The sequence below is a fragment of the Asterias amurensis genome, chromosome 3, assembly GCF_032118995.1.
Source record: "Asterias amurensis chromosome 3, ASM3211899v1".
Taxonomy (NCBI): Eukaryota; Metazoa; Echinodermata; class Asteroidea; order Forcipulatida; family Asteriidae; genus Asterias; species Asterias amurensis.
This window is the reverse complement of record NC_092650.1, coordinates 16291235-16303799: the sequence shown is the minus strand read 5'-3', so window position 1 is coordinate 16303799 and position 12565 is coordinate 16291235. Positions and strand designations below refer to the sequence as shown.

General features: G+C 37.8%; 1 protein-coding gene across 2 annotated transcripts in view; it reads right to left on the bottom strand.

Moving 5' to 3' along the window:
* LOC139935374 (protein spire homolog 1-like) overlaps window positions 1-11925 on the bottom strand; it is a 48847-nt gene extending 36922 nt beyond the window's left edge. For both annotated transcript variants that reach the window (XM_071929922.1, XM_071929923.1), the window contains exons 1-3: window positions 11630-11925; window positions 10346-10380; window positions 5484-5753 (exon numbers count right to left, since the gene is read on the bottom strand). In XM_071929922.1, coding sequence (XP_071786023.1) covers window positions 5484-5753; window positions 10346-10380; window positions 11630-11915 — 591 coding nt within the window. In that variant the 5' untranslated portion in view covers window positions 11916-11925. The remainder of the gene's footprint in view (window positions 1-5483; window positions 5754-10345; window positions 10381-11629) is intronic.
* Between the last annotated feature and the right edge of the window lie 640 nt (window positions 11926-12565).

Here is a 12565-nt window from a genome sequence, read left to right as displayed (position 1 = left end):
GGGCACCAAGGCAACAACCAAGGGGCATGGAGGCAATCGTCTTTATCGCCTCCGTGAAGTATCAGGCCTGAAAACCTCTTTTGCAGCTAATGCATGGCTTGCTGGAAAATTAATGTGTAACTGTGTTACTGCTGACAGGACAGCATGCCCATTCCCACTTAATAATTGAAGGACACACTGGCAGACGCACAGAATAAATAACCAATGACTTGCATTATTTACTTGGTCAGGAAACTAAAACAAAATAACAATTCCTGGAAACTACTGAAACAGTGCGTTAAATAATTTTAAAAATTGACTGACATTATCAACTAAGCTTGTTGCTTAGTAATGAAATCTTTATAAAAAAACTATAAAAAACCCAATCCCTTCCCCTATTAAAATCAATATGATGCAACCAATTTGTTTTTTGAAAAAAGTTTTTTAGCATCTGAAAGCACACAAGGTTTTTTTTTTTTCTTCATAGTTATCTCACAACTCCGACGACCAATCAAGCTCAAATTTTCACAGGTTTTTCATTTTAGGCTTATGTTGAGATTCAGCAAGTGAGAAGACTGCATGGTCTTCGACAATTACCAATAGTGTCCACTGGCTTTAAACTGGGCCAAGGACTTCATTTTGGAGAGTGGAATCGACAAACTCAAATCCATCATTAGGCCTAGATACATCACAAGCTCAGAATTTATTTTAGATGCCGCATCGAAGGCAATTAAATTTGCATCCCTCCTGCCTCAAGCTCCTACATAGCATGATCAGTTGATCAGCATAACTCAGTTACAATTCTGATCATTTTTACGAGGGCTTTTCAGGAACATGAAATTATGGGCCTTTGGTGGACGGGAGAGATGAAAAGTATGCTCCTGAGGTACTGACCCAGTTTCGATATTAAATCGATATTAAAAGTGATGTTTACAAATGTGCATCAGCACACAGCCTTCGGCGGCAGCAGGACAGGGTGGGGAGGGTTTAATTTTTCCTTAAACTGCATGCTCAACTTCTTCAGTTCCATTTCTTCATAATACTATTGGTAATTACTCCACAAGTTATTTTAAAAACTATAAAAACTTACTTGGTAAAGAGCACTGTAGAGCTGTTGCTTCTATAAAACTTTGTCAGAAAAAGCACTTTTTGAAGTAATGTAGTTTTAGAGGGTAATTTTTCTGGAGCCTTTCTTTTATAGCCATTATACACTTTCGGTAAGCAGTATTGTCCAAGTCCCACACTTCGTGTATCACAACTTATATATAAAATGACAAACCTGTGAAAATTTAGGCTCAATCGGACATCGGAGTCGGGAGAAAATAACGGGAAAACTTACTCCTGTTTTCGCGCGTTTCGCCGTGTCATCACATGTGTTTATAACAAATCCGTAATTCTCGTTAACGAGAATTGATATTGTTTTACCGTTTTCTCAAAAAGTAAAGCATTTCATGGACCAATATTTCAAGAGAAGTCTTTCACCATTACCTTCTGTAAACCCTGTAAATTATTTGTAAATCTGTGAACTTTTTTTTTTTTTCTGTACCGAAAGGGTCCAATGGCTTTAAGCATCTCAAAGCAGAAAATTCAATGCAACAAGATGGGTTATTTCTTTCATTATCTTCTCGCAAATTTTATGACCAATTGAGTCCACATTTTCAGAGGTTCGTTACTTTTAAATTCATAAGGTGGTAATGGACACACAAAGTGAGAATCTTTGACAATTATCACACGTATACCCTCACTGCCTTTAAGGGTTAGATTTTTGCTCAACCCTTCTTAACCCTCCTATAGGCCTACATGGATGATCCAGATTGGTCAATGGAGGGTGATTGTGTGAACGTTAATAACTATCCTTGGTTTCCAGGGATTGACACATGACTGTTAACGACAGGACCAAAATGATCTGTCGCCAAGTTTAACAAGTTTTTAGAAACTTGAGTTAAGTAAAGATTGAACACAACTTGTTCGCGTTCCACAATTGTCTTTATTCATTGGTAAAACACAACACCGCCAGACTTGACCAATCATGGGGTTTACATGGCCTGTGTGTGACACACTAAAACTGCTATCCTCTAGCCTGTGGTACAGTGTGAAATTCAAGCTAAAGGGCAAGCAGTCTATTCTAATTCTAGTGACTATACAATCCAATCGTTTGTCTAGTTTTAAAATACAGTCATTTTTATAGCAACAACATTCTGTGCAATGTGTACATAATGAATGAACAAAGCTAAAGAGTTGAATGGTTTTTTTCCTGTTGTCCTCCCGACAAAACATGTGTACTCTGTGGGTACAGTGTACATGTACATAGAGTTGATGAGTGGTAGGTATGTGCTTAAACTATTATTTAGAACTGAACGCCACTCTACAGCTCTACACTGATGTGTACAAAATGTAAATGATTTTGAGTTTCCTTCCCACATGCAAGTGGCAATTAACTTGCCACCTTTTCACCAAACAGTGTTGCCACAATACAGACATGTCCCTTTAAAGGCTGTACACTTTTCCCTTCAGTAAGATAATCCAACTAAACCTCCAATCAGATTAAGAGTTTTCTTCTGGTTCGGATAATTACAGTAAGGTATCCATGCACAGTGTGTGCAAGCACGGCCGCCTCTTCAAACCTACATTTAATTTACTCAATTGTATCTCGGCCGGGCTAGTCCATCTTAAAGGGTTTGGTTACGGTCGTACTTTTCATACAACACATACACAAATGTACAAAAACTTACAGAAATTTAAAGATAATGATTGAAGTAAGCTTCCCTTAAAATATAACTCACTGAGGTGCTCAGTTTTTGAGCAATGAAAAAAAAAAAAATCAGAAAAAAAGATTTTGCCTAAGAGAGCTGAAAATTATTTTAGCATGGGTACGTGACTTTCCTGTAAAAAATGCTCTGTGATTTTCACCTTTTCCCACTTTTTATCTTCACTCACAGTGAGTAGGGATACAATTACACGTCATGGCAAAAAACTTGATCTACAAAGGTATCAAAACCTCTTTAAGTGAAACGCTGACGACAATCTCGGGAATAAGGATTGCATTATAGATGAGCTCCTTAAGAGTGGAGTGTATCTTCCTCCATGCTAGGGATTCTGCATCTCGTGGGTGCTCCTTCTGATGTAGATTAAAGCCTGGATGAGGAACTCAGGAGTCCCACAGTAACTGTGGGAGCAAGTGCATCACCTGCTCATCATAGTCAGGACATATCCAGCTACATGTATAGCTCTAAGGCTTAATGGCTAGATTTTCTGCACCATCAAAATGCTTTGAAGTACATTTTGTAGTAGGTATAGTAATTACCAAAACTTAGCTGCGTATATTTTGTTCCTTTCTGTGTATTCACCCATGTCTTAAAACATCTTGTATATCGGGCTTTGAAAATAGAACATGTGTAGAATTTGAAACTTTGCATGTGGAAAAACTATTGAGAGGTTTCTGGTAACACCAGATGACCACTTTTGAGTCGTGGTTGTTCTGAATATAATAACCGGTGGTTATAACGGCTCAGCGTTTCATTCAGTATGCTCTGATTGTCTTCAGGAGAATGCACCTGAAGATGATCAGAGCATACTTAATCGGAACGTTGAGTTGTTAACTACTGGTTCTTTTCAGAACCACCACAATCAAAAGTGATACTCACATGGTACTACCACAAACCTCTTTAAAAGAAGTGGACACTATTGGTAATTGTCAAAGACTAGCCTTCACAGTTGGTGTATCTCAACATATGCATAAAATAACAAACCTGTAAAAATTTGAGCTCAATCGGTCATCGAAGTTACGAGATAATAATGAAAGAAAAACACCCTTGTCACACAAAGTTGTGTGCGTTTAGATGGTTGATTTCGAGACCTCAAGTTCTAAATCTGAGGTCTCGAAATTAAATTCGTGGAAAATTACATCTTTCTCGAAAACTATGGCACTTAATAGGGAGCCATTTCTCACAAGGTTTTATACCATCAACCTCTCCCCATTACTCGTAATCAGTAAAGGTTTTATGCTAATAATTGTTTTGAGTAATCACCAATAGTGTCCACTGCCGTTAATTTATGTACAGTAGTGTCAGGGCTCAAATTTTACACTTGGCCTCAACTTTGGCCAGTGATTTTAGTGATCCTGCATTCCAGGGTTCTGATAATACCCCAGACAGCCAATTGGTTTAAATACTAAGCACTATCAACCATCCATCACCATAAAAAGGAAAGCCAATTAGCAGTAATCTGCAAACTACTGTTTCCAAAATATGTTCAAGAGGGACTACAGTAAAAAATAATGCCATTGCCTTCCAGCATAACAGCCATCTGAAGTTGGGTATGACCCCAGAGAAAGGGTATTATATGGAACATAGTATACAACATGGTATGCAATATGGTATGCAATAAAATTCACGACATCGCAAATAATATTCGCAGACGTGTGCGCACATATTTGCGAATTGTTTCACGACATTGCATACGTGTGCGCACATATTTGCGAATTGTTTCACGACATTGCATACGTGTGCGCACATATTCGCGAATTGTTTCACGACATTGCATTCGTGTGCGCACATATTTGCGAATTGTTTCACGACATTGCATACGTATGCGCACATGTTTGCGATATGCGATGTCCCTTCAGGGCCACCATAGTATTACATAGACCTTCCTCCATGCATTGACTGGCAATTAAACTATACAGTGCTGTTTTAATCACATAAAATATATTGAAAAAAGGGGTCAACCCCATTAGCTGCGGGGGAGCATCAATGTCACAATCTAGGATCCAGACAAAACCGCAATCCATTTATACCACATAATGTAGGTTAATAGAGCAGGGAGAACTCCATCATTCCAATATTTTCCAGGAAAAGATTTGTTAATTGGTCCACCGCCAGCTTCAGACCTCCATGCTCAGACATTTCGTGACCTCACTTGAACCCAAGGTGTTACCCTAAGCACCCCTCAGACACTGGAATGTTGCTGCCATGGCAACGTAAATCAAGGGTATCAACAGCATGCTGTTCACTCTTTAATTGTTTTCCCTGGATACTAGTGTTTAAAGGTGGGTTGGATCTGGAAACCCTGGAGCTCTGGCGCCACAGTTGGCACAAAGGGTCCATGGCTGGGGGCAAAGGGTGTGATGATCCATTAGACCCCACCCTGACTGCCTCGCCTTAACAGCCCCACCCTAACACAAGCTCCAAGATACAGGACATATCTGTCATTGTAGTAAACCATGGCATTGATCTTTTCAAAGTCTCAAAATGTTTCACAACAACAAAATCAATATTTTTTTAAAACTATTCTTAGGCTATTACTTATAATAATTAACAATTCTAATAGCGCATGATAGTGACATTCCTATGCGACGCCAGTATTTTCCAACAAGATATAATGTGGAGTTACGTTTTTTGTCAGCCATTTCCACGTAGCCATAGCCATCACCAACAATATTAATTCTGACACCACCCTACAAGATCATGCTGGCCTTTGAACTAGATAATGTTTTAAAAACTTACCAGTGCCACTTCTGCAAATGTTGACAATCGTCCACTCTTGGTGTTCTCGTTCTCATCCAGGTCATCCGATTCGTGTCCGTCGACGATTCCCTCGTCCGTGTTGGCGCTGCTCTGGCTCTTCTTGTCCTCTTCTTCCTCGTCCTCCCCGTCTCCCATGTTGGTCATGTGATCAATCATAGATTCCAGGGGGCCGCTGAGAACCCTCTCCTCCTCCTCATGGCAACCGTAGTCGAGGGCTTGGTAGACGATGAGGCCGAGGGAATTCACCATCTGTGCAGATTTTAAAAATGAATGGCAATAAAGAAGCCTATACGGCAGCTTTTGATGAGCATTTTGGGAAATATTTACAGAGTAAAAACAGATTTGATGCTTCTTTCTCTCCACCCATATTTCTCTCTACAAATAGCAGAACATTTTTGCTAAATTGATTGTACTTGGTTGATACAAGAGTTTATGGGCTTACTATTATAGTAGAAAAATATGCGTAAGAATTTGTTTTTATGTTTTAAACGATCGTCAAGATTTGATAGCACACAAGCATGTATAGTTGCATTCTTACATCACTTATGCTTAGCGTGCCTTACCTGTTTGTCATGTTTAAATGAAATAGAAATTCTGCTAAGGGCTGCAACAAAGCAGAACTAATCTGCTTACAGGCTTCATGAAATTGAGTCCTGGGTCTAATTTCATTTAACTGCTTTTATTTTAAGTACTAAAAGATGCTAAGCAAAACAATTTTATGCACAATGTGTACCAGCATCTACTATGTCACGTGTACCATTTGTGACTCCAGGGGTGGATTTCACAAAGGTAGTCCTAACTTAGGACTAGTCCTAAGCAATGCTAAGAGATAGGACTGGTCCTAAGTTAGGACCAGTAACTCATCCTAACTTAGGACTGGTCCTATCTCTTAGCATTGCCTAGGACTAGTCCTAAGTTAGGACTACCTTTGTGAAATCCACCCCAGGTATTCTGCTCAATTCGCTCATTTCTACAGCAGAGAATTGCTTAGCAACATTTTCTAAGCCCCTGTCAACTGAAATATCCCTCTCCATGAATTAGAATGAGGAACGAGGAAATGAATAAGAATACAAAGCTGAAACCTTGACTTGTTTGAATAATATTTGCGACATACCAATAGTGAGTCATTGTTCCTAATTAAATAGTGCCCAGGCACTTGATACTACCAACACACACTTATCCCTTTTGCAAATGCCACCAAACAGATACAAACTACCACAGAACCAACAATGTACACATCTATTCAGTATTACTACATGCAAACTTCCAGGGCATGCAAGATATATCATGGGAACTTTTTAAAGCGTATAGCCGCCACACTAAACGCAATTTAAATCTCTTGTTTGACGACAATGCCCCCTGCATTCCAGTCTATTGTATCTACCCAGCTGGTCACCCAGACCTTAATGCATTTCCATGAGCCAGATGGATGTAAATGCCTTCCTTGTAACACTGAAATCCTTAAGTCCTAGTTTAAACAGTACAGTATAAAAGTTGTATATATTTATAGGCCCATGTGGGGATTTTTAACAGTTTTGAAAAACTGCATTTTATTCAAATGGTCCAGTTTTTCACTATACACCCTGAAAGGGTGGTGCAAACGTGTGGGGGGGATATTTCAATCTTCCAGGGGCCAATTTCATAGAGCTGCTTAAGCAAAAATTTGTGCTTAAGCAAAAAATTCATTGCTTAGTAAAATCAGATTACCGGCCAAGACTCCACTCAATTGGTATGCTAAATAAACAACAGCTAAATACTAGTTATAAGCTATGTATATGGCATGACATTTTGGCCAGTAACATGTGTAAAATAAGCGAGCTATTTTCGTGCTTAAGCAAATTTTTTGCTTAAGCAGCTCTATGAAATTGGCCCCAGATAGATTTGATAGATAACTAGGATTTGAGGCGTTGCATGGTGAAGTATCAAAATGCACATCTGTAGGGACCGTTGCCTATTAAAGCTCTGCTTCAAAAATGGATCCCCTAGCCCCCTGCGGTGTAGGCCTAATACTTTTTTTCATTTTGTTCTCGATATTTTATAATGTAAAATTGTATTCTTTTTACTTGAACTCCTATGAATACTAATGTCATATTTTTTGTTAGACTGTAAAAAAAAAATAAATGAACCTTGAATCTGAAAAAACACAAATTTTCCTGACCTTTTTTTTTAAGTCACTTGTGTAAACTAACTTTTACATTTACTTTGTTCCTCGCAAATTATGTAAATATAAATATTTGTTCAACACACTGTGTGGAAAGTTAAGAAGGGATTGAACAGATAATCTGAAAATTAATGTTTGGAGCGCATGTATCGACTGAAAACTGATCAAGGCATACTGATCGAAACTTGTCAACCACCAGTTCTTCTCAGAACCACCACTATTCAAAAGATATTTACACATGGTGCTAGTCTGCCACAAAAAGAGCTCACCTGTTCAAGGTTTTTTCCTTAAAAAAAATTCAAAGATACATCCTTTTAAAAAAGAGTACTGGATTTTGAACTGTTTTTTCAACCTTTCAAAGTGAAGACATTTTTTAAGAGGAACAATTGTGAACAACAAAATACAGAAAAGCTAACCCCAATTTCATGGAAATTTTAAAGAAACAAAGGGGCTAACACAATATGTTAGCAATTTCACATGTAGCATCGGCGAATGATATCTTACACATGTACTTAATCGCTGGTTAGAAGAAAACTGTTAAGCAGTAGTTTCTACTTCAAGCAGCTCCATTAAGTTGGGTGATCCATGCTGTATGCATTTTTTTTTTTTTTACTTTCTCAAATTATTTTGAAAACTAAAGGTAAAATATGGTGAGTATATGATATCTGTTCATAAAAAAAACCAAACATACACCCCAACAAACAAACAGACAAACAAACAAACACCCCAACACCCCACTAAACAAACAAACAAACACCCCAACACACAGTCATCCCAACAAACAAACAAACAAACAAACAAACAAACAAATATGCGATAAAAACAAATATCTTTTAGAGAAAGGGCAAAAAGCATTAATCATTTACTTGTGCCTTTTGCATTCCGATCGAAAAAAACATCCGCCCACTGATGACGTTTTGCTTTTTTACATTCCACAAACACATGCCTCCACTTTTTAGTGTGTGTTGTTTTGTAAATCATTCAGCCATTGCGACAAGAAATATTTTCCCTTTAAATGCATAGTGCACTTCAGGCAGTGGTTTAAAACCTGAAGTGTTTTTAAGGTCACACAGCTGTGAAACTTTTATTACAGAGGGAATTTTTTACATCTATAAACATGAAAAAAAAACATGTTTGGACTGTGAAGATCAAAGTTATTGGATTATTTTCAGTGTAGAAATACACAACTTATAATGACACAGCCATTTTGCTTTAGTTTCATTCAAATGAAATTACACACCAAACAAGCAACAAATCTTTACAGATACAGTGCAGTACTTACACAATTAGGCCTACAGGTTATTATAATCATGTGCGAAGCATAGTGTGTTCTTAAAAAAGATTCAAACTTTGCATTATGTACAACTACAATGCACGACAGACACTATGAATTACCGACCTTAAAGTGCAATTTGGAGGAATTTACAATCCCTTAAAGTCAAGTTTTTAAAGAACACAATATGTTCACTGTGGTCTTATTCTGAGAATTCTATTTTATTTCGCTAACAACAAAAAAGCTTAAAAGCAAAAAACAACAATACAAACCGCATGTGCAAAAAAAACATAAAAAACACACAACCCGTCTTTAAGGATGATGAATCATCATAATGGTCAATAAATTTGCATTTAATAAACACACTTTACCAAGTAGACAAGGCCACTCAATAAGGACATGTCTATTCAGTAACACAGAATATCAAATACATCAATGCAAACCAGCGCAGTGAAACCTCTACAAATGTATCCATATAGTCAGGACTGATTCTTAAAGGGATACGTTGCCTTGGATATCATTAAAAAAAGAGGGTGTGTTTTAACACTGACCCAGATAGCTGAACCAAGATGTGCAGAGAATTTGGACTTGTCCTCAGGTGTTCTTTAAACCTGCATATTGTTGTGAGGGTCCAGCAATTTGCTTGGGAGTTTCAGGCCATTTTAAAACTGACCTTTATTATGAGTGAAGTTATTACATTGCCTCCGCTTTTAATGAAAGAACAACACAAATCAGCGGCACACACTAAGAAGAAGGGGCATTTGGACCCCCCTCCCCCAAGCACCTTACAAACCCTTCCTGTCACCCTAAAGCCAAGGTGTACGTTGATTTTTAGATACTTTGATTTTTATTTTGAATTTGAATACCTACTGGCCCCACTGCTAAATCTATCAAAACCCCGAGTTAAAGACACTGGACACTATTGGTAATTGTCAAAGACCAGTCTTCGCACTTGGTGTATCTCAACATATGTATAAAATAACAAACCTGTGACAATTTGAGCTAGATTGGTCGTCGGAGTTGCAAGATAAATATGAAAGAAAAAACACCCTTGTCACACGAAGTTGTGTGTTTTCAGATGCTTGCATTTTGAGACCTCACGTTCTAAACTTGAGGTCTCGAAATCAAATTCATGGAAAATAAGTTCTTTCGTGAAAACTACCTAATTTCACAGGGAGCCGTTTGTCACAAAGTTTTATACTATCAACCTCTCCCCATTACTCGTTACCGAGTGAGGTTTTATGCTGATAATTATTTTGAGTAATTACCACTAGTGTCCACTGCCTTTAAACCAAAGCTTTGAGTACAGTATCGATCTTGGAAGGCTTTTGTTTTCATTCAAATTGTTAAGGTTTACTAAAAATAATCGTACCAAAAGTTTACAATATGAACAAAATATACACCAACCTCAGACTCTGTTTGTAGGCCATCTTCAGTAATATCTGCATTTAAAAAGACAATGGTACATTACATAAAGTTGTTTTGTGTTAAAGGGTCATTCAGAATTATCAATGTTTTAACAGTTTCACAGAAATTGTGGGTGGCCGGGTTGGTGGGTAAAATAAATAAATGGACTAAAAAGAAAAAATTTAAATGTGTAAAAATGTAAGTTTTGAAATGAATTGGGCCGGATGGCAGGGGTCAGAATGTTAGATTGTGTAAATTAAAAAATCTAATCATGCAGATACAGTATAGATCATTATACAAACCAAGTGACCCGTGACATATCTCTTTCTAGCCTATTTCAGCACACTGCAGGAGGAGGAAATTCTCCATTTCACTCTATTCTGAGGTGTCTGTTGCCAAGCTACACAATGATGGAAACAAGACATGTGACATCACATACAAAAGGGGCTGAGAGCCTCCTGCAGACTATTTTTTTATGGAGATTTTAATTTTGTATGGATTTGCACACTACCTGTTTTTTTTCTCATTCTTGATTAGTCTTGGCCCAAGACTATGGTGCTTGATATTGGATAGTGTACTACGCGCAGTTGTAAATCGCCAAAGCGCGCCCGCCACGGTATGATTCAGTTTACTGGACGGCTTGAAATCTAGACTTTACTGGCAAGCTACTTGCCAGTATACATGTCGTCTAGATTTCAAGCCGTCCAGTTAATCATACCGTGGTGGGCACGTTTTGGCGTTGTACACTATCCAATATCAAGCACCATAGTCTTGGGCCAAGACTAACTCTTGATGAGAAGAAAGGAGCACATCTCAAAACTTATTCAGCTTTAGGTTTAATAAGACTTTTTTTTTAATTTATGCATACACATTTTGAAAGAAAAACAAATGTAAAATTTCCATGGGTAATGTAGCATCTCGCCTGCCAGAAAGACCTTGGAATACACAAGGTCACTATTTTGTAAACATAAGTTACATGATCTTTATATTATCCTATACAATCACTGGAATTTAATTTCGTCTTTTGGTACTAATTGAGGGAAGAATATAATATTAAACTTTAATTTAAAGAAAAGGATTTCCATTCTTCCTTGTTTTTTGTATATATATAAAAATCAATCGGCAATCTGTATGTAAACATAGATGTTAACTTGTTTATGGACTCTTTCACTTGTTTCAGCATGTTAACATGACAGTTGTTTACACTACACCCTAATCTTCAAGAATCGATCGAAAATTTGTCATGAATGCATTATGACTGAGCCATGCTTTCATCACACCCACCTGCCGTGTATTCCTCCCCATTCTCCCGCGGTAGATCCACCCCTCGCACGCTGACAGTCACCGAACCGTCTTTATGAACGTAAACATCATCCGATCCTTCAAGATTATATCCACGGGTGAGGGTCCCTGCATCGTCTTCCGACCATGACACCTTGAGAAACTGGGCACACTGGTAGCAGATAGCCCAAGCTTGTTCTTCATTCAACGGGCCGTCAAAAGCTGACAGGATTCTATCGAGAGAAACTGAGTTTTCCGAGCGATGTTCAGCTGTCTTTAGCTCCGCCATGTTTCTCTGTGCTGGCTCTGTGCGCGTATATGCATCATGCGGTTCGCATCAGTGACTTTCGATTTTAAGTAATCGAATGGATGGTGAATGATGTGGTAGCTTTCATTTGTTATGCTAATTATATCCAATGACGTTTCATCAAAAGGACTTCCCCCAAGTATTTTTGTTTAAACATCGCTAGTTTACTTTTAGTTTTACTTTGTTTGCCTCCAAAAAGGTGCAAATGGAATAAAAAAAACAGAGCCGTTTTTTTTATTGACTGTCGTTAATAGAAAAATACAAATTTACGACATGTTTTCCTGTAGTCGCGCCACTGCTAATGGGCACGAGGAATGTTTGACGGTCACGCTTGACTGGTTTACTGAACCATTGGGCGTATTCTTCAATTACTGCTACCGAATTAAAATACCTCACACACCGTTATCTAGAAATAGGATTCAGACCAAGTACAATCAACCATAAACATTTAGTTTCAATCTAGTTTCAACTAATCCAGACAACAACAAAACGGATAAATAAAATTACTTTTCATTCATTGTATGGACCTGTACATGTATGCTTCAAATAATTATGTTGTTGTAATGAGTCAGTTAGTTTTATTGCTACAAAAATGGATAAATAAAACTACTTTTCATTCATTGTATGGGGCT